Source organism: Cydia strobilella, chromosome 1, assembly GCF_947568885.1.
Source record: "Cydia strobilella chromosome 1, ilCydStro3.1, whole genome shotgun sequence".
NCBI classification, from domain to species: Eukaryota; Metazoa; Arthropoda; class Insecta; order Lepidoptera; family Tortricidae; genus Cydia; species Cydia strobilella.
In genome coordinates this window covers 5068263-5092235 of record NC_086041.1, presented here as the reverse complement: position 1 = coordinate 5092235, position 23973 = coordinate 5068263, and the positions used below count along the sequence as shown (strand labels likewise).

At 38.6% G+C, this 23973-nt stretch overlaps 1 protein-coding gene across 1 annotated transcript in view; it reads right to left on the bottom strand.

Annotated features, from left to right (window-relative positions):
- The window catches only part of LOC134754059 (trithorax group protein osa), a 135408-nt gene extending 115722 nt beyond the window's left edge, over window positions 1-19686 (bottom strand). The window contains exon 1 of the mRNA XM_063690158.1: window positions 18446-19686. Coding sequence (XP_063546228.1) covers window positions 18446-18994 — 549 coding nt within the window. The 5' untranslated portion in view covers window positions 18995-19686. The remainder of the gene's footprint in view (window positions 1-18445) is intronic.
- Between the last annotated feature and the right edge of the window lie 4287 nt (window positions 19687-23973).

The window sequence follows — 23973 nt, the reverse complement described above, 5'->3', positions numbered from 1 at the left end:
TGTTTTCTAGTGCACTAGGGAGCTGGCTATCCAGAACTGCTGAGATGCTGTGTATAAGACCTGCATTGGCTGGAATGCTAGCTCAGAACTTAGCAATTACTCGATTTAGCGACTATTTTCGGATATAGTTTATCAAAACTCTGTAAAATTTCCTTCTAGAAGATAGAACTGTGTGTATTCTAGTGCAATAGGGAGCTGGCTATCCAGAACTGCTGAGATGCTGGGAGTAAGACCTGCAGTGGATGGGATGCTAGCTCAGAACTTAGCACTTTCTCGATTTTGAGTCAATTTTCTGACTGTCAAAACTCTGCCAATTTTCGTTCTAGAAGACAGAACTGTGTGTATTCTAGTGCAATAGGGAGATGGCTATCCAGAACTGCTGAGATGCTGGGTGTAAGACCTGCATTTGCTGGGATGCTAGCTCACAACTAAGCAATTTCTCGATTTTGAGACAATTTTCGGACAGTCTGTCAAAACTCTGCCAATTTTCGTTCTAGAAGACAGAACTGTGTGTATTCTAGTGCACTAGTGAGCTGGCTATTTAGAACTGCTGAGATGCCGGGTATCAGATCAGCATTGGCTGGGATGCTAGCTCAGAACTTAGCAATTACTCGATTTTGAGACAATTTTCGGATATAGTTTATCAAAACTCTGTAAAATTTCCTTCTAGAAGATAGAACTGTCTGTATTCTAGTGCACTAGGGTTCTAGCTATCCAGAACTGCTGAGATGCTGGTTGTAAGACCTGCATTGGCTGGGATGCTAGCTCAGAACTTAGCAATTTCTTGATTTTGCGACTATTTTCGGACATAGTCTATCAAAACTCTGTCAAATTTACGTCTAGAAGATAGAACTGTGTGTATTCTAGTGCACTAGTGAGCTGGCTATTTAGAACTGCTGAGATGCCGGGTATCAGATCAGCATTGGCTTGGATGCTATGCCCAGAACTTAGCAAGTACTCGATTTCGCGACTGTTTTCGGACATTGTCTATCAAAACTCTGTCAAATTTCCTTCTAGAAGATAGAACTGTGTGTATTCTAGTGCACTAGGGTTCTAGCTATCCAAAACTGCTGAAATGCTGGTTGTAAGACCTGCATTGGCTGGGATGCTAATCTATGAACATAGCATTTACTCGATTTTGAGACTATTCTCAGACATAGTCTATCAAAACTCCGTCATATTTTGTTCTAGAAGAAAGAACTGTGTGTATTCTAGTGCATTAGTGAGGTGGCTATCCAGAACTGCTGAGATGCTGGGAATCAGACCTGCATTGGCTGGGATGCTAGCTCAGAACTTAGCAATTACTCGATTTAGCGACTATTTTCGGATATAGTTTATCAAAACTCTGTAAAATTTCCTTCTAGAAGATAGAACTGTGTGTATTCTAGTGCAATAGGGAGCTGGCTATCCAGAACTGCTGAGATGCTGGGTGTAAGACATGCATTGGCTGGGATGATAGCTCAGAATTTAGCAATTACTCGATTTTGCGTCTATTTTCAGACATAGTCTATCAAAACTGTCAAATTTCCTTCTAGAAGATAGAACTGTGTGTATTCTAGTACACTAGGGAGCTGGCTACCCAGAACTGCTGAGATGCTGTATGTCAGACCTGTATTGGCTGAGATGCTAGCTCAGAACTTAGCAATTTCTCTAATGCGAGACTATTTTCGGACATAGTCTTTCAAAACTCTGCCAGATTTCGTTCTAGAAGACAGAACTGTGTGTATTCTAGTGCACTAGAGACCTGACTAACGAGAACTGCTGAGATGCTGGGTACCAGACCGGCATTGGCTGGGATGCTAATCTAAGAACATAGCATTTACTCGATTTTGTGACTATTTTCGGACATAATCTATCAAAACTCTATCAAATTTCGTTCTAGAAGATAGAACTGTGTGTATTCTAGTGCACTAGTGAGCTGGCTATCCAGAACTGCTGAGATGCCTGGTATCAGATCTGCATTGGCTGAGATGCTATGCCCAGAACTTAGCAATTACTCGATTTCGCGACTATTTTCGGATATAGTTTATCATAACTCTGTAAAGTTTCCTTCTAGAAGATACAACTGTGTGTATTCTAGTGCACTAGGCATCTGGCTATCCGGAACTGCTGAGATGCTAGCTGTCAAATTTGGGATTTTAGCTCAAACTTAGCTTTAATCAGAATATACCTACAATTGCTTTTGATGTTCGTGTCCCATACATATATGGAAAAAAATTTTTTTACAGTTTTGACTAGAACTCATTATATATCGTCTAGAAATGTTAGTATCTTACGTTTGAATGCTATTTTGAGGCTGTGGAGTGGATAACGGCTGGGATGCTGGAGTGTCAAAATGTGAAGTTAGCATCTCATTTTCAAATTTCATTTTTTTCGCGAAAATGAGCAGAACTATGAAAAAAAACCACCTAGAACTGTAGAACTATTAGGGATGCTACTAGAACTCTTAAAAAAGATTGAGATGCTAGCACTTGATATGCTAGGTTCACAGACACCAGAGGAACGAGTTCCGTAATCACTTATATGGTTTTAAAATGAGGAATTAACGAAGACCATGCCTCCGAATTCACTAATTCGGCTGGCCTTTTGTTTTCAGTTTTCAATGTCCTTATTTTTTTAAGGAACAGGAAATGTGTTGTTATTAACGGAACGGAAGGAATCCAGAAATGGCGTAACCCGTTTCTGAATTCCTTTTTATATTTATATTATTTATCTATGTTCTAACATGTACATTTAAAATCTTTCCCAAACGCCACTTCCAATCACGGTTCGATTTCAGAGTGAAACAAGTAAAACCGATGATATAATTCATTTTCTGCTATCTAAGCCAAACTGTTTTTAAAGCGCATTTGCCTTTGAGTTTTGTTTTACATTGCTACACTTCGTTTACCTTCAAAGGTTCATTCAGTGAGTGAACACAGAGGTAAGTCTTTTGAACAAGCAATGCCAAAGTGTAAAATGAGGAGTGAATGTGGTTCGGAAGCGTTTTATATCCAACGGAATGGATTCTGTTTCATGCTTAGAGGGTAAAAACTGGACCATTAGGACGTAGCAAAGCAAGAATTTAACTACACGAGTAAAACTCATCTGTTTGGAACTTTGGATGAACATTCTGGTTGAAATAATATTAATTACGTATTAAACAAAGCCACCTACCTATACCTGGTATGTGGTACTCTAGTTCTCTACATATTACAGTATACATGGGATTACAACCGGCGTGTTTACGCAAGGAGCCGGCTGCATTATCATTACATACATACCTATCTGTTGTGTATTGGCCTTTAATCAACTACAAATTAAAATAGCATACCTGCCTGAAGTGATTAACATCATGAGATAAACCGCTTTGGTTTCATTGCACCTAAATATTGTAATGCCATGTCTGTATATGTCCTATATGTCAAAACAACTTAGTCTCAAAATGCCTAAATGTCAAACCCTAAGCGAAAAATCAAGTACATATAAAAAGTTGAAATTTTAACAATTTTCAACCAAGTTATAATGGATATTGGGTTCTATCCTAAAAAGTAAAAGAAACTGTACTTCATGACCGCATTATTTTTTGTGTAAAAATTTCGCTCTATTTAGCGATATAATCGAATGCGGCGAAGCAAAAAAATGAGGGTGTGTCTGATCTGTACTTTTGATGCTAAAATGTATGTTAAGGCCGTTGAGGTAAGTTGAAAACAGGTACCTATAAGAAAAGGTATCAGTAATTTCTTATCATTATCACGTGTAGTGTAGTGTTTTAATGCTGGAAACATTGTTCCAACTGACATTAAGACGTCGTTCAGTGACCAATCCACACTACACTTGAACTGCAAAATTGTGTGCTATGAGCAAATTTGTTATTAGTGGTATTATCGGCAACTATTAAAATGTACCTTATGTCAACTAGTAGTTATGTAAGAGTAAAATACATTTTTTCTCGTTTATTATAAAAAAAATCACACGAAAGTCAATATTGAGTTTTTAACGCTCCAAACCCTTGTATTGCCGATCATCAATAACGTACATTATTAATGTACGTCTGAAAATATTGAAACTGACAAAGTGCCAAAAATATGTATACACTACCTTAATATAGGTCATATATCGGTAACATATCGATATTTTACAGACGTGACTGTACACGGTTTTAGAACCTATTTCGTACTTACCTCGCCACCATACCACCCGATTTTCGACATCGATCACTCGATCTATAATTTGTCGCACTAAAGTTGTGTGTTGTGTTATACAAGCGTTCCGTCGTTTATGGCAATACCGATCTTTTGAACAAACGTTCATCGCGATTTCGATCTTTCGAGCAAACGTTCATTCATAGCAAAGACATTCCGCCCATATTTCGAACAAACTGTCGACGAGGAGCCGTTCTGTCGACCAACAGTTTATCGCAATAGCGATCGGTCGCATAATCGTTTATCGCACGTTTGTAATTCGAAGATCAAAGTCGTACTCCAAATTTCCTACTATACCTAATAGTTCTATTCGCCCTCAAATAATAAATCCCTCATAAATCTCATGACAACCCTGACGTTATGAATTCAGCAGTGTATAAGTACCTATTACTTAGGTATGTTTTGTGTCGTGTGTTCCACCGTAGACAAGAGCTACTGAACTGATTTTTTTAAACCATTTGCTTTAAACGATTTGCTTATCATTATTATATAATACTGTTGTATAAGTATTAAATAAGAAATATTGTCAAGAAATATACAAATAAGAACATTATGAAAACATTAAAAATATATATTTAAAACATATGTGTGTTATCCTACAACAAAAATGAAACTACAATATCCCAAAACGGACCATATCGGCTATGTAACAATTTCCTGTCGGCTAGGCATACGGTAGCGGAACTTAGGTAATATCAACATTACGATACGGCATTAATATTACGTTGAAAATAGGCAGATTTGTTTCCTTCGTATGGAATTTATATAGGTGAATATAATTAATTAGGTACCTTCATATTTATGTAGTACAAAAACTAACGATTTTGTACAATTGTGTAAGAATATGACGTGCTGACGTGCATTGATATAAGTTGCAACACTTATATGCACATAATATGTGTGCGTCTATCTGGATAAACACACATAATCCCATTCTAGACACCAATTCTTCCGTTATCTAAGTAAAATAGTTTACTTGAGAGTGACATAAATATGTCGCGAAGTGAGATGTGCTGTGAATGTTGTGATATAATTGCAGGCAATAGAGTGCAAGTGCAGGCCGTTAGGAATGTGACCGGATTCCAGGCCGGTAGAAGCGGCGCATTCACCCACTTTGCATCACTATTATGTCATTGCCAACCGACGGCCGAAACATTACACAATAACTGCAATTACACCTTCGCCCTTAACAATGCGATGTGTGACGTTTACAATTAAATTACATTGGTGATTTTGAATCATTTAACAGTTTGCTACAGCTGCTTGTTTAATGGGAAGGGGAACAAATTCTTAAAATACTATGAAAAAAAAAGTTTGTTAAAATAACACAACTGATGTAGATAGTTCGACAAAATTATTGCACTTGTATCCACAGAACTAGTATGACGGATAAATAAATTCCGAAGTCAAGGTAAAACAATGTATTACCCTGAATGTAAAAATGTAAACACCATTTAACGGTAATGTTAATGACCTATGACTAATACAAGAGGCAAGTTATGTGTAACATCGGCATTCGTACAAACAACGGTAGCAGCCCGTGCGCCGGCGGATACGAGCAAACATTACATAACTTTGATTGTGTTTGTAAAAAGTTGGGGATTCCCTCCAATACAAACGCACCTTACGCCGACACACTACTATGTAAATGTGTGAGTGTAACCTTGCCTTCCTTTACATAAAACGCCGTCGGGGTATCCCTTTGCGTATCTACAAAAAAACTCGAGCCCATATATTGTTGCGAGTAAAAGGGAAAATGAATGAGATTGACTGTTATTACTATTATTACTTAATTTCATCGGCTCCTGCGAGGAGCGATAAAAGGTCTGCTGACCGGTTTACTTTTTATACGAGTTTGAGTTACAACAATGGGACGTAAACCGTATTCATCGAATCATCTGTTCCGACTTCCGTCGACGTGTGCCTGAAGTAACGGGCGCGAGAGCGACACCTTGCTTTTGTCTACTTTTTTACACCGGTCCCCGTGTTATGTCATTTAATTATAACGGTGCTAATAAAAACGGACCGAGTTATTATTCAGAAAAGATGTTTTTTTTCCGAACATATACTTTTGCAGCATCGGTCGGCCGTCAGTCAGCGGCGACGCGCATTCGTATCGCAATCCGCAATGGCGTCACGGACTAGCGGTTGGTAAATACAAATGTCTGTGTATTTAATTATAAGACTCTATAAATAGAAAGAGTATTACGTCGTGTTATGCGGTCGGTTACGGCAAGTTATTTCGGTCTGCGCCGTCACGAGCGCCCCGTGAATGTCAAGCTCGCAGTAACTAGGTGCTGCGGATGTTGGGCAACAGGTGGCTTGCACTCCGATCTTAAACGACACGACACATTCTTTGTTTACTATCTAATCGTCCTAGTAAACTTTACAGCACATAACGTCACGTAAAGGTGACTGGGAGATCTCCTTGGAAGCGGGTGAAGGTGAAGTCTAATTGGATATCAAATGGTATCATTAGCCGTTGATCATCGGTGATGATCGAGTGATCGATAAAGACGATGAATGAATTGCTGCATACCGGTGTGAATGTAATTGAAGGACAATTTCTAAACTAACTACAAAGCTAACATTAAGTTTTACGCCCTAAACTTGAATTATGCACGTGGTAAACATAAGCCGTTGTCAAGTATAATTTCTTAAAGTAATGACAATGTCTAAAACGATACCATCTAACTACACTAAGTAACTATTTCCTCATTTAAAGCTTAAATAGTCAAACTCGTCCTTCAAAGACGCTACAAGTGTAAACACGGATTACAAGTGTTACTGACCTAATAAACCGACCCCTTTTCACCCAAGACGGTTCAATAAAGAACTCCCTATAGGTACCTACTATCTGGAGTACATAAAGAGTGGCGGTCGTGACCTTTCAATGTAGATGTACACTATGTATAGACGCGCGCCCCGTTATGTACCGACAACTCATGGATTAAAGAAATATTCACCCCTCGCTGGATACGGTATGCCACCATTCGTCTTCATTCGACGTCTGGATTTCTCGGCGAAAACGCCGCTAATACGATCGACTCAATTCTACGTCATTACAGATTACGCAAAGTATCCTTAACTTTCAAACATTTCATTACGAGTATCTCGACGAGGTTAGCTTAAAGCCAGTTTCCACTTTAGCCATGGCCAGTATGAAATTATCAACACCCGTAAATACCAAGGAATGACACAAGATAAGAATTGAGTTAATAACGTCCTACAAAACCTGATCTTAAACTAGAGAGTCATAAGAATAGTAGATTGCGGGACTAGAAATGACATGATAATTGAAGTCCATTTATTCCATGTTACATCTTTTGACGAAAACGGTGTCGCAATATTAGCTCGGTTACTGATTACCAATTCACTAAGACTTGAATTGTAGGTCGTATTGAGATAATAATAGAAGGCTGACCTAATAACACACTATTTTGAACTCGTCGCTTAGGCTTCGACCTAGCAATCAGAATAGACATTACCCTTAGACATTGGAACGGAAATCATTGCATCATAGCACATTTTATTACGTTCAAGTAGATAAATAAAATACTAAATTAAAATTATTTGTTTACAACACACATTAATATCCTGTTTTGTCATCGACATGACGAACAATTTGTTCTTATCGCGTTAATTGAAACAATAGTTGGTATTGATAATGTGCTTGACCTACAAAGGCCTCCCTCGTTGTTTTGTTATTATTCCGTCGTTTTGATTTCAACTGGCGAGTGGCGAAGGGAGCCGGCAATTATGTGACGTCAGGTCGGTTTAACGACCCCATTACAACATTCAACATATTGTATGAATGAATGCAGCCGTGTGACGTGCCAGTGACGTCTCACTCCGCCGATACGAATCACGATGATGCAAGGTGCTTCATGTTGGATACTTCAAGATTCACAGAAGAGACATCATTGCAGATGCTGCACAACACTCGGATGCTGTAGCATTGAGAGCCGTCACCTTGTTTCGTGATCGTACCTACTATAAACACTTTTTTGTCAACCAATCTTCATGAGTTGTCCACCTGCCCTGAGCACTGTTACTCCAAAATAAACCATTTTATTATACCATAGAATATCAATCAGTCTCGGTATGAAGCAAGTGAAATTTTAATACATTAAAGCAGTTAAACGGTCAGTGACCCCTCGTAGTTGCGGTAGACGATCGGGGCCGTCCCCATTATCCAAGCACAACACAATGACACGATTATCGGCCGCACGCGGGCCCGAGACGGTTCGCATTGATTTTACGAAATCCACATTACGGACTCGGAACGAACGGTCTCCGTCGGCCCATTCATCTCGTTTTCATGTACACACTGCCTCTATTGCGATACGAAAGCGAGAGCGAAATTTACCCCGGCTGCACTACGCACCACGTATCGCCCTAAATACGAGAGAATAGGAAATCGATCACTTCTCCGATGAGCTAATTCCAAATGGATAAGAAGAGACTACTAATATATATGTAGGTACGCCTAATGTCGAATGATATACTGTCGCTAGTGAGTGCCGCCGCTGCTAGCACGGCATGTGAAACGAGAAACAGGTGTGAATACATTATTTACACCTGTCAAAGGTGTGCCACATAAGCATTTTCAACGGGCTTTGGATCGAAACGTTCGGTAAAACCTACGTGAGCGAAAACAGGTAGAGAAGAAAAACGAGCGTGCTAAAACATAAGACAAGTGTAGCAATACATATCCACAATACACAGCTAAATCTAAATATAGCGGGCGCCGATATCAGCGGCTCGCCCTTGAACCAGTCGCACGGAAACATTTTATTATTATTACCGAGCTGTCGGCGAACACGAGTATGTAGGGTCGTCGACCTCGCAACCACGTGTCTCCTTATCGACAACTATCTAACACGATTGTGAGTAAACGACATGCCGAGATAAATGACTAATTCCACAATGCTTGCCCATTCATAAATAATCAGCGTAACGTCATACCGGTTTCAATGACAATGCACCTTCGCATCTGAGACACTGGAATTACGAAAGAGCAGTGTGGACACACATTATTCAAGAAAAGATACAATTACATAGATCTTCTCTCATGAATCTATGAATTTACTTGTCCCTGCCTCCAAACTCCGAATCCTCCAATCAACTAACGCCAGAAGACATTTTCAATCTGTGTCTGTGCATTAGAAACTACCAAAATCCGCAAAATCCTCAGGCAAAAGTCGAGTCGAGTTGGGGAGTGTGGATATTTACATTACTCTGAACAATAGCGATCCTATCAATAAAGTACGCAACTAAACCAATTCAGGTTCATACACAAAGAGATTTTTTATAGGTATTTAGGGTTCGGTTTGGTTGGCGTATGCGGCGTGGGTCCTTTTGAATCTGATCCTGCATAGATTTACTTCTGTGATTTCCCTGTACAGCATGGATGTGACTAGCTTCTTGTTTCATATAAACTGGGAAGATTTATGATAAGCAATTAAGCGATGTACTTACTTCCCCTTGCCTTCCCTAGATTGCCTTCATCATGTTTTCAGGTTATGGTGCAAACATGTTTAAGCATGATGTCGTATGTTTATTTAAGCATTCTTAATGTCTATTACTGTATTCTTATTATAATTATAAGCATAATTGACTTTCCCCAAAGTCCAAATGATGCCGATAGCTCGCCACAAGTGTCAGAAGTCAGAAGATAATCCATAACCGTGGGAAGTGGGACAACGTTACGTAACCGGTATTTGTTCACCGGCCAACCTACACGGGCTCATCCTTTACAAATGCGTACGACCTTGGATGTGAACTCGAAAGTGTAAACACGTGCTCGATGCATTGTTTTATGGCCGCCTGTTATAGCTGTTCGATTCAGTCGTAGGATTTCAACTTGAAATAGCTTTTGCGAATATCCGTACAACTTTGGAATTTATGTTTACTGAAGCCCGTCACAAACGGAGAGATAATATACAGACACATCAGTATAGCGAAGCACCACACACGACAACGATTCCAAAATATATATCGCTCTCTGTCTAGCACCTACATTGTGGGAGTGACGAAATATACCAGAATATATCGTAATATACCAAAATATATATTATAGCTAGCACACATCTGACAAGCCATTACCAATATACTTACCATAGAAAAATAAGAGGAAAGAAACTACAGAAAAAAAAAAACAATTCCCGTATTCCACGCTGGGTATTCAAATGAACCAGGCAACGATGCTGGCAGGTTACAACGAGGAACTAAACAAAAAAGATATCCCTTTCATATCCCAAGCCGAGCTGGATGTGTACACGTGTCAGATGTCAAGGCCTCCTCCATTCAGCCTGGCTCCGTCAAACACACGTCCCACCGGTGTTGGCTACATAATGTATGTGCAAAGAGAGGAGTCTGCGAAACGCCAGTGTATCCGCGCTTTTCAGCAAGCTTTATCCCATTTCGGAACCGAGAGGCGAACGCACAAATCTCCGCCTGGAAGCGAGTAATATTTGCCTACACCACATCAAACTTTCACTATCGCCGTGCACTTTCGTTTTTATATCTCACCAACCCGCAGCGACGAACCGCGTTATTATTCCTTCGCGGTGTTTTTCTTGTTTGCTTCCTCTCGACACGCTGTCACTGGCAGACATCACAATAGAACAGTTTTTTGAAAGTGAAATACCTGCTACAAGTGTAAAAATATGAGTGCATACAACTTATTAAAAAATATGTCACATAGTTCTTAATTCGCTGACATAAGAGCTATGGGGACATATTTTTGAGTATGATGAGTGCACCCATAATTTTGCACTTGACTATACATACCTACTTTCAATATCCGATATCATTATCTTTAACAAAAACCGCGTCCCTATGTTCTAAAAGCACAATTGTAATGTTCATTGAAGCTCCACTATCGTTAGATAGGAACTATCAAACTTGTAGGAATTCTTATACCTGCTGACAAAAAATCACATGGTCACATCACTAATCACACGTGCCTCCTAACCTTCTTTAGAGAAGTGGAAAAGTTTTAAGTTTTTTCATTTCTGTCAGTCTCAGCTGCAGAGAAAAGGTACCCCACGTCCATACCAATTTACAGAACTTTGTATGCAGGGGGGGTGCCTTTTCTCTGCAGCTAACTGTACATCAAACAAATTAAAAGAAACAATATTTTGTTGCAAAGAAGCCGAGCATAGATTCTTCTATCGGCAATTTGACACACCATATTATAGTCTGCATCTTCACAATTACTTTTTCGCCTAAGACGGTAACCTGTTAAACAAAAGCCATTGTTCCTTTTGTGTGAGCGGTCGCCCATGGTGTGTCATTGAGTGTGAACGCGTGCTACGGCGCGTGCCATTGTCAGAGACAATGGTACACAATGGGCGACCGCTCGCATAAAAGGAACAATGGCTTTTGTTTAACAGATTACCGTCTTAGGCGAAAGTCATTTAAGAAGATGCAGACTATACTTATGGTTGGACAGAAAGTTACCGTCATTTAAGAAACATTCCGCTTGGAAAACTTAGATGTTTTTCAAGGTTTCCGTACTGGAAACATCCCTTAAATGCGTCTTGCACATTTAAGGCCTTTGCACAGGTGCATGTGCGCAGATGTGCACGTTGTAATATACAGGGTGGATTTTCTTTTTGGGTCAGTGAGGGCAGCTACCAGATCCCGTGCTGACGCGAAAACGGTCTTAGAAGACCTTCCCTCGATTTCAAGTTAATGAAGCCAATCTTCATTAACTTGAAATCGAGGGAAGGTCTTTTCTCTCTCTTACAGATTTTGGTAATTTTTGACAACCTTTTTTTATGTCAATCGATCCCAATCCTATCGAGGATCAAAAGCTTGTATGGGACCACAAAAAATTCCAGCTAGAAAAGCCACAAGTTGAGGAAAACTTTTCCCATACAATTTGTATGAAAATGAACTTTTATTTTTCACGTGCAATTTTTTATGCCAATTGGTTCCATTCCTGTTCAGTAACAATATTTTCCTAGGGGTCAACTTAAGGTAATGTACTAAAAAAACCTCAAATTAAAGAAAACTTTTTTCATACATTTACTATGGAGGATACGTGAAACTTTATTCACATTTTTCTATCTCGCCAATCAGTCTAGTTACGTTTAAGGACCATAACACTGTATGAAGACATTACAGTAACAACATTCAAAATTAAAAACTGTAATAGATGTCATATATTAAAGAAAAAGTGACGAAGCCCTCCAGTGGTGAAGGCCGGATTCGAACCGGCGTCTATAGCTATCGCGGCTAACGCCATGAACCCCTAGGCCACCCCGCCACGGCGGTGCCCGTCCGAATTTCTCGACTATATGCCATCTTAGTAAGACTAGGCGTCTTTGACCAGCTCTAAGGGCAAGCAGTGCGCGCTTGCACCTCCTAAACGAACTCCTTACGGATTTACGTTGTAGCGAGAGAGACTGGTGCTGCCATCTATGAACAAGTTTGGGAACAAATCAAATTATTTTATTAAATATTTTGATTTGTGTTTTTTAAGTAGTCACACTACTATATATAAATTAAACACTGTAATAGACATCTGTAATAGTAGTGTGACTACTTAAAAAACACAAATCAAAATATTTAATAAAATAATTTGATTTGTTCTCAAACTTGAACATTCAAAATATCAAAAAAATGTGAATAAAATTTCACTTTTAAGTTTTCATTTTCATACAAATTGTATAGGAAGTTTTCCTCGAGTTGTGGTTTTTCTAGGCGGAAATTTTTTTTTGGCCCATACAAGCTTTTGATCCTGGATAGGAATGGGATAGATTGGCACCAAAAACAAAGTTTGTCAAAATTTACCTTTTTCTGGCACCCTGTATGTTTTTTCCAAAATCTGTAAACGCCAATCTTTATTAATTAGAAATTGAAGGAAGGTCTTCCAAGACCATTTTCGCGTGGCAGCGCAGGATCCGGTAGCTGCCCTCACAGACCCAAAAAGAAAATCCACCCTGTATACAGATCCTTATGAGAGACGGCACACCGCTCGCGTGACGTGCGTGGCTCAACCATTTTAGCACGCATCCGGTGTGCTGTGGCCTTAAAGGCCTGTAAAAAATAATTATTACCAACTAAATAATCTACTAAAACCTACTACTTTATTGAGTAACTAAATGTTCCATATTCAAAAACAAAACAACTGCTTCTAGATCTTAGGCCAGGATTACACTTGTAAGTTTTATTTACGTAAGTAGGGACATAGCTATACTACAGAATGAGATATGAATATCGTTATCTCATTCTAGCAAATAGTTTTGTCCCTACTTACGTAAGTAAAACTTACAAGTGTAATCCTGGCCTTAGGAGTCTATAAACAACTCTGCGAAAGTAAAACGAGGTTTAGACTAGCAAGAACTTCTGAATACAGTTTACTTTAGTAGTCGGCAATGTAACTTAAATTGCATGCAAGTTCTTGCTAGTCTAAACCTCGCTTAAGAATGATGATATTTATTAAAGGGGCTCACTGATTACCAGTCCGCCGGACGATATCGGCCTGTCAGTTGTTCGGAACTGTTAAATTTTTCTTCTAACTGACAGGCTGATATCGTCCGGCGGACTGATATTCAGTGGGCCCCTATCACCAGTCCACCGGACGATATCGGCCTGTCAGTTGTTCGGAACTGTCAAATTTTTGTTCTAACTGACATGCTGATATCGTCCAGCAGACTGGTAATGACCCTTTGCATTTATAACATATAGCCCGTTACAGAGGGAGCGATAATATATATTAGGGTCTCTATTGTTTTCCATATAGTTTTAAGTCATAATGTATTGTTTGTCCACATTTTCGTAAGTCATAATTTTTTTTTTTTCAGAAACGCGTAACTTTTCAGGATTGCCATAAACCAAACCTAACCTAACGCATGTATAGGATAACCTGAGGAAAATCCTGAAAGTTACCGGTTTCAGAATTATGAAACAAAGGGACCCCTATATATATTAATATACATACTGTAAGATACCGAAATATAACAAAACTTCCGTGAGACATGTCTGTCAGCTGTCTGTCTGTCATGTATGTCTATATTAAATATATTAATAATGGTACGGAGTGCAACATGTAGAGCGTTTTTCGACTTAAAATACGTGAGTGACCCATTATTAATATATTTATTATACCGAAATATATCTTAAAGTATAGCTAAGAACCACACACGACAACGGTACCAAAATATATATCGTTCTCTGTCTAGCACCTTCATTATGATAGAGACGAAATATACCAAAATATATCGTAATATACCGAGCTATATTATAAGATGTTATAAGGTATCTTAAGATGCCTTGACACAGATTATATAATAGTTCTTACGAACAGATACTTATCTCTCAAAGAAAACGCAAATACCTACCGTTTTGATACCTACACAAAAATACAATGGAGTGACCTTCGACGGGCCGCTCCCCGCACCGCGCGCACCGGCACAACGCTAGGGTTGCCGACGCTTAGAAATGATAAACACCAAGAGGTATTTATCATGAGAATCATTAGAAATGATAAATACCAATAGGTATACCAATAGGTATTTATCATTTCTAACAACGGAGTGAAATAAAATGAAATCTAAATCTTAAATTATGTATTTTAGTCATTAATTCATTCATTTACAACTGTTTTACTTTGTAACTATAAATTTGTCGTAATAAACACTACATGTTTAATGAAAGAAATTCAATAGTAAGTACCTACGTAGCTTGTAACTATCGTAAAAATTGCAAGTGCGGCGCGCGGTGACGTGCGTGCGTGAGCGCGTGTGGCAACCAACTGGCTTGCTTTTCTACCGTGAACGGGAGGCGATTTGTAGGTGTAAATCCGAGTTCGCGCGGAGAGTTCCATAGGCCTGGCCTTGATATAAGATACTGTAATCCCAATAATAATCCGCATATATAATAAAACTCGAAGGGGAGACACTAGAATACGTAAATAAATACATATATTTAGGAAAAGAAATATCCTTCGAAAAAGATAACGAAAAAGAAGAGGTAGACCGCCGAATAAAGATGAGCTGGAAAAAATACTGGTCCCTGAAAGAAATAACAAAAGGTGACTATCCGCTCCACCTAAAAAAAACAGTAATGGATACATGTATTCTACCGACCCTTACGTATGGCTGTCAAACGTTGACCTACAACAACAGTATAAAAACAAAACTAGTGAACTGCCAGAAAGCGATGGAGAGAAGCCTTCTAAAAATAAGGAAAATTCACAAAATAAGAAGCGAATCCATACGGAAGAAGACAAAATTAATTGACGCCCTACACTACTGTCTACGCTTAAAATGGCGATGGGCTGGCCATGTAGCACGCTACAACGATAAGCGATGGACAGCAGAAGTAACTAGATGGAAAGGTCCCAGTGGAAAAAGACGACAAGCACGACCTGCTAAGCGATGGAGCGATGACATCATAGCTACAGCTGGAAAAGAGTGGATAAACCAAGCAAAAGACAGAGAAAACTGGATAAAACTGGAGGAGGCCTATACCCAGACAGGGGTTCCTATCCAAAAAAATGATAATGAAACAAATAAACAGTAAAGCAAATAACCTGAGATGGGAAACGAAATGGCTTAATAATAATAATCATCCCAATAATTAAAATCAAAAACACAATTTTTGACAGTTACATAATGGCCTGGGTAGGAGACAGAATATGGGACCTAAAATTTGTCATAAATATTTTTCATGAAAATGAAAAATTTAAAGGACTTTATTAATAACATTACAATCAATATTTATTTTAATTTATAAATTATTACCAAATTTTACGGATTCAAGGGAATCTGGATATAATTACAGATTTATCATAAAACCTGGGGAAAGGGACAGGCCAGGGGAGAGACATTTTGTATGTTTGAGGTGCAATTGGGACAAAACTGAGTTAATTAATGAATTGAAATTGACTGTCTGTAAAGGAAATGCAATCTTTTAAGGAAAATTACCATAACTACCATAATTTATGAAGACCCATGGCACTTAAGAGTACATGATCTTCAATTCTACACCATCTTATGATACAGAGACTGGATAAACTGTGCATTCAAAGGTTAGATACACCAGGTCCAACGTACACAAGATACGGCCGATTCAACCCAATGTTGCTCAGCACAAGAATCGGGGAAGTGCCATATATAGATAAGCTAGGGAGGGGTAAACGCGTCAGCAAGCGTTAAATCCCTCCTTGGGCTCCTTTGTTATGACTGAATTCTGAATTCCTCCATAACCTAATATTCAAAATATACACATAGTTTAAATCTTTAAGACATATGTAATTTTACCTACACCTGCTAAGCGGACATAACTTGTAACAAAAAGATATACAATAAATATGTTTCTATTCTATATTACAATAATTTATTTATATTGTTTAAGAAAAGTATGGATGTATCATGGACATTGTTAATACTTAACTTAGAATTAAAAGGGTCCTTCTATGAAATTTTCCAGTTTTTATCAAATCATAAATCAGGTTATTCAATCAACAAATTGTATTGTAATCTCCATAACTTTGTATCCAGTGTCATGTAATAAAGCCATATGATAAAATAATAAAATCAACACATCAATCTGCACCTGCATATACCTAAAATTATATACATAGATGCCAGTATAAATTAAGCCATGCCATTACCTAAAATTATATATATAGATGCCATTAAGGCAAAACACTATTATAAGAAGAAGGCATAAAAAAAGATACATGATGATAAAACAAGATTACTCATAATATGTTTATTTATGAATTTTGTTAGGATGATAGGATGACACATTAAGGCATTTAGATACGATAAGCATTTTCTATAGCATGGTGCGAGACCACCACCAAGGGTCACAAGACTCTCTGACCCTCTCTCCCTAGGGTTTTCTTTATATTAACTTTTTTTTTTGCTATTCATGTTTTTTTTTATATTATACATATAATTTATTTTAATAATTACAATAAATTTACAATCCAAGGCTCTACAGTCAAAAATATCTGTCCAGATAATTCTAACAATGATAACTTATACTTACTTAATTATTAGGCAAGTTTGTTTGTCACTTCTAATGGCTTTACCAGGATAGAAAAACCCTACTAACCACTTGCAATGTGATGTGATGTGATGTGCTTGGGTAAAAGCCTCCTCCTTTTACCCAGAAGGGTAAAAGAAGAGTTCTACAGAAGGAAAGGTCTACAGAAAGGGTCTACAGAAGAAAAAATAACATAATACATAAAATATATGTATCAAATTCATATACTTAATTCTCTGTAGAATAATGAAAAGCTCTAATAAATAAATAAATAAATGATGTGCTAAAAGCATTTTTGTTACATGTGAACATCACATGAAATCATGTAACATGTAATCTAGGGTTGCCAGACATACTATAATATACAGGATGGCTTAAAAATAAGTGCATTTCCGTTGCCAGGGAGGTTTTGGTATTATACTGAACAACTTCTACTATGGGACCAACCACGAAATCGTTAATTGCATGGAACTCTTTAACTAGTTTGTAAAGTCTTGTCAAATAGTTGTCGGGAGGGATTTCATAGATCATATTTTGATAACTTAGGTGTAGTAGTCATGTCCTCGGACCTCGAACAAGATGGGAGGATGAACTCAAACTCACAGTGGGCCCGAACTGGAGAAGAGTGGCCCACGACAGACCTCAATGGAAAGAGCTAGAGGAGGCCTTTGCCAAGCAGCACACCGAGCTACGAGACATACTCTAACTCAGAATAAAAATTATTACAGACATTATCAGGTAAATAAAAAGTAGCCTAATGTAAGCAAGTAAGTGTTTCATAAAAATCTCTACATAGGTAATACCTAAAGGCAGAAAGAGGGATTGGTTGACTCTTCCTTCAGCATGTTTGTTAATCCTGATATTTTTAGGGCCTCAGTAATAAAATTTCTTTTATACTATTACAACCTTTTCTGTTATACCACAGCAGCAGAAAATGTTCATAAGGAGAGTGCAGCAATTAGATAAGACCAAGTTTATAAACATCTTTACAAGCCAATGTTCCAAAAATATATTTACACAATCATATTATTGTCAGTGTCTTAGGGTGGTATTACACCTGTACAATTTAATTGTCCAATGTGCATTGCGTCTCACACTCTCATTAAGCAAAATATGAGATTCAAATACACATTGGCACAAGATGTGGATGGAATACCATCCTTAGAGGCATGTAAATATATTTTTGGAACATTGGCTTGTAAATATTTGTGAACTCAATTGTACAAACAGTAAATTTAAGATTGACTCACCGTTGAATTCCTATAGGGATTAGCTTGAGGGTTGTAGGGAGGCATGGGCCGCGGCGGAGGCCAACCAGGCCCAGGCCCGTAGCCCGCCGGCGGCTGCTCGTAACTATTAGGGTAGCGGTGTGGCGGCGCACCACTCGACTGCAGCAACGAGTTGAGCGTCGGCGTGGGTCCCGGCGCCTGCGATGTCGGCTGCCCTGGGAAGAAGCGCTGCTGCGGCGGCGGACCGCGCGGTTTCCCGCCGAATCCCGGCCGCTGCGCGTAGTACGGATCCGTGCCATCCGGATACCTATATTGACCGTACAGATCGCCCGGCGGCCGGTCTGCGATCCGGTCGTGACCGGGCGCGTCGCCGCCGTCTCGTGGCGGCCCCGGCTCGCCTGACATCGGCGATTTACTCTTTGTGTTCACGACGCCATCGGGCGGAACGCGCCCGACGGACTTGTCGGTGCCGTTTTGTAATAGAGCGTTCCGAGATTCACTGAGCTGATCCGATGGAGTCTGATCTACGTTCGTATCGCTACGCTGAGACTCGGCCTGCGTTGCAGCCATGTCGGCTGGTGGCGGACGGCCGCCTGCTTACACTCGGCTCTAGCGATCGACCGGCTCGCTTACGTTACGTCGAAATCGGGCGTCGGATTGCAAAACCGCGACGCGGACACTTCCATCACTAATAACCCGAATAACTTCGCACAAAATAACGCGAAACGGACGAAAAATCGTTCACCGACGCACACACATCGATCACATATCTACTCCATTGGCGTAAACGAGGTTAGGGAAAAGGTTACATAGCTAGCAGGCGCTTTTGTCACGTTAAAACAGAACATTTCATAGCACTTTCACGTTTGAAACACTTTGAGCGCGATCACTAATAACAATACTCATTCCCGAATCAATAAACGATTGAAATACTTGAAAACAGAACAATAGAATCACGAAACTTCCAAATTATTGGCGTCCGCCATTAAACGGACTTGAAATTTCTACAGCGCTTGACGACGCTTCCACCTATATTCACTACGGTTACAAAAAATAAATTGATGTCGAAACTTCGCTTAAATAGATAATTTTTGATATATCACTTGAATTGTTTTTCTTAAATATAGTTCGTTAGAGGGTAAATTGTTTATTATAATTCCAATAATGGAAAAATATCAAAAAATGTTTGTGCATGTTTACATTTTCGTACTCTTGCGACCACGTAGTTACTACAGTGTAGCCAACCTCAGCGCAGTTAGCTTGTGACAAGTTCCGCGGCGCCAATATGTTTCTAGCTAACTTCACGCCCTAACATGCGATAAATATAGGAAAAAATATGAGTGATTTTATTTATCCATTCTTTAAAATATTTTTGCCCAAAAATCAAAATGCTAATCATATATTACTTGAAATAAGAATAAACCCGTCTATTTTTCTTTTCTGATGGGTTAACTGGAATGGTTTGTTCTTTTTTAACTTGTTAAGTAATAATTGCCTAAATAAATAAAATATATATTTATAATTTAGTAGGTGTAATAGTGATAGTGATTTATTATCTTATTTTCATTTTATCGTGATTCTACTATTCATTGGCTGAAAATACGAACGCCTTCGCTTCGATTAACATAAAAAGTTAACTTAGAGTACCCTTGTCTATGGAGGTAGTTAGTTTTCTATTACAGAAAATATATCGATTGTTAATATTGGCCTATCGATATGTATTACAATCGAATAGAACATGAGGCAAGTATCTGCAAGAGTGGGAAAGTATTGAAAGTTGCTATTACCATCTCACTTTAGTAGATAGCTTCTTCCTCAGAATAATGACTAAAGCAAAGAAGCCGGGCAAAAATAAAAGCTTGGTAAAAGATATCGTATTCACAACACGTTATTACTTTTTGTCTATGAGTGAGTGAGACAACAATCCGCAAGTTCTTTCGTTTTTTTCAGTATTGTCATAAGATGAACTGAGGGAAATGTCAAATGGTCCTATGTGGTTCTATAATATAATCCAGCCAAATAAAATATAAGTTCGTTATTTCACAGGTAGGTGTCAACTGTAACAACTTGACATAGTCGTATTATTTTAGTTGAAATATTTCGGGATGTTTCAGCGGTCATCTTGGTTTATTTTAATTATATTCTTGCTATTCCTGAAAGATTGTTGGAAAACGTGTTGAGTTTTTATTTGTAATGGTTTGAATTTCCCTTTGTGATAATGTCTTGTGTGATCGAGGGCTGTAAATCGCATACATGAAGAAAAGAAAATACGCACGAACCGATAACCTTTAATCGGTGAGTTTTGTTCAATTTTGAAGAAATTAATTTATAGGACCTGACCCTAAACATAGAAATCGATATATTGTTTATGTAATTATTACTTGCATTCAAGTCTATATAGATTTTTGCATAAATTTTCGAACTTTTCTGCTAAGTATGAAAGGTTATATTTTTGGCATAGTGATGTATCGACCTCAGATCAATAACCTATCGACATTTACAGCTTTCTTATAGTTTGGCCCAGGACTGTCTCATTTTAATTGATGAGTACAGTCAAGGGCATAAATATATATACATTCCCAAAGTCTCAAAAATATGTGTACGCTCAGACAATAAAATCGTGTTCACATATTTTTAAGCCTGGATCGATATTTTTGCCTTCGACTGTACCTATAGTTTTCTTTGTTCTTACTTACTGACAGATTGTGTTTGCCAGACTATAGTTTAATACTAAAAACCGGTCAAGTGCGGGTCGGACGCGCGCACCAAGGGGACCGTACTTTTTAGTATTTGTTGTTATAGCGGCAACAGAAATACATCATCTGTGAAAATTTCAACTGTCTAGCTATCACGGTTCATGAGATACAGCCTGGTGACAGACAGACGGACAGCGAAGTATTAGTAATAGGGTCCCGTCTTTACCCTTTGGGTACGGAACCCTAATAAAAAAGACATTAATGATCATTGATGAATGTTCCTTTTATTAATATTGTTGGTCACAAAACTCAACTTTTTATTTCAGATTTCCAAAGGACGAGGAATAGGGGATATTACTGCAATGTTCTGCCACCAGAGTGCAGCACTAGCTTTTTTAGTGCACCGTATCGTAACTTATTCATACTGTACCTTTAACAGGTTTTTGACAAGTTTTCAGGGGACCTACCGGAAAACTCGAATCCGAAATTTCGTTATCTAGCTGCCTCTTTATCGCTCGAATACGCAAGAGTGACAGATATGTTAGATAACGAAAGTTCGATTTTCTTGTTTCGCGATAGACCCTCAGATTGTGATAGTGGCGCCACCTACGCCGAGTTTCGCGTAATATTCCCTATTATTAAATAAAAAAAATATATTACACGAACGTTTTTTTTTTCATTTCCTATTTGGTACAGTCAGCTGCAGAGAAAAGGTACCCCACGTCCATACTAATTTACAGAACTTTGTATGCAGGGGGGGGGGTGCCTTTTCTCTGCAGCTGACTGTACATGACTAGAAACTATACTTAGTCTTTTAGCATTAGAAAAAACGGTAAACCATTTCCACGTGTCTTTTTATTGACAAGTTTTTTTATAAATATAGCAATATTTTACTTATGAAAGCAAAAGTATGTAAATGATCGTATATTTGTTGTGACTTATTTTCAGTGTTTTTCGATAAAACGACACGTTAAGATCGCTCGCCTTCTTTCTAATGATAAAAAAACGAGAGGTATAGTTAGACGGTTCTGAGTGGTAGACTGCAAATGAGATAAAAGCTATATTAGGTACATGCATTAATCCTCATATCAGGCGGCTCTTTGATTCCAAGGATTGCATAATTTTTATACTTTTTAATGATTTTTAGAATATGAAAATTATAAAAAGTATAAAAGTTATGCAATCCTTGTATTCCACGCATTTCATTTCATTTCAACGAGCCGCCTGCTACAGATTTCTTGAAATTGCCGCGTTTTTTCAGGTTCAACTTTCATTAGCCAGACTATTATCAATTTGCCAATTTCGTGATTATTCTTTTACACGGCACATAAACTTATGCATAATTTATCGATATAAAAAGTCGACACAGTCACATCCCTAGCAAATTATCAAACTTATGACACCGTACGTAAATGAGAAATAACAAGCATATATGCATCTCTTTTCGGCACATTATCTAATTCGTAAGGAAGTAAAGTACGGGTATACATATTTGCGAAGCATTTTTGCCCGACTTCTATGCTTTAGTCATTATTCTGAGGCTTCTTCCTCTTGCCTCCTACGGTATTTGCTCTCTTAACTAAACTCACGATTTTGTTACATAAAAGACGGGGGGATTCTACCTGCTAAATTGTGATGGTAAGGCCCCATCGCACGAGAGCTTAAAAAGAGAGAGCGAGAAAGAGATATCGCTTTCTCGCTCTTACTTATGGGTACATCACACACGCAACGCTTTTTAAGCTCTCGTGCTAATGGGGCCTAATACCCTGCCTTTTTACTTTTTAAGGACTGACGAGCGCTTTTTCAACGCGCGTTAAAAAAGCGTTTGAATGACACAAATGGAAACGTGTATTCATTTTATCAAGCGTTGTTGGATTTTCAAGTTTAAGCATTGGTCTTTAAATCGAATTTATTAGAGTGCGGGCAGATTCAAGCGCTCTTTAAACGCGCGTTGAAACGACTACCACCCGAGCTACTGAGCGAGTGAGTAGTAGCTATCGCCATCGCGTGAATAAATACCTACACATGTTTCCATTAGGCCTAATTAACGAGCGCTTTTTCAACGCTTGTTAAAAAAGGGTTTCAATGACACAAATTGAAACATGTGTATTTATTAGGGATGTACCGACTAGTTGGGAAAGCCGACTATCCGGCCACATTTGCAGTCGACGCCTAGTCGGCAAAATTAGCCGAATAGTCGGCACTATTTAATCTACAGGAAAGAAAAGATTTTTATTTCAACTCTTTTCTATTCTACTCTAACAAAAACAGTTTGATATTCTGTTGACGTTGAGAATCTCAATATTGAGAATACAACGTTGAGAATAACAACTTGAGATTGGCTGGCCGCTGGAGCCGATAAAGCCGCCGGTGTCGGTGATGTGTCGGCGGTAGTTGCGGCAGAGAAATGGAACGAGGTGATGAATCGCTAGATTTAATTGCAGCGGCCAGCTGAGGCATTCGGTGCTTGTGTTTATATTTGATATGATTGGTCATACTTGTAGTGTTAGCCCCTTTGCCCTGCCTGACCACCACGGGAAATTAGTTCCGAGCACTGGTTGCACCTCACTTTATTTGCATCGCCTTCAGCATCTTCAAAAAAAGTCTACACTCGCGATTTCCTTTTCGACATTGTTCGTATTAATTAAGAGCACTATATATATTATTTATTTAAGCAGTTATAACAATTTGTCGTTTTCGCTATGAAACACGAAAGGGTGACTCACGAAAACGTATTAAACGTAGACTTATATTGACCGGGATATAGACCGTGATTACCTTTTGTATTATTTGTGAGCTCCCGATATTTCGACGCAGTTACATGCATCATGTTCACGGGTGACTATATCCCGG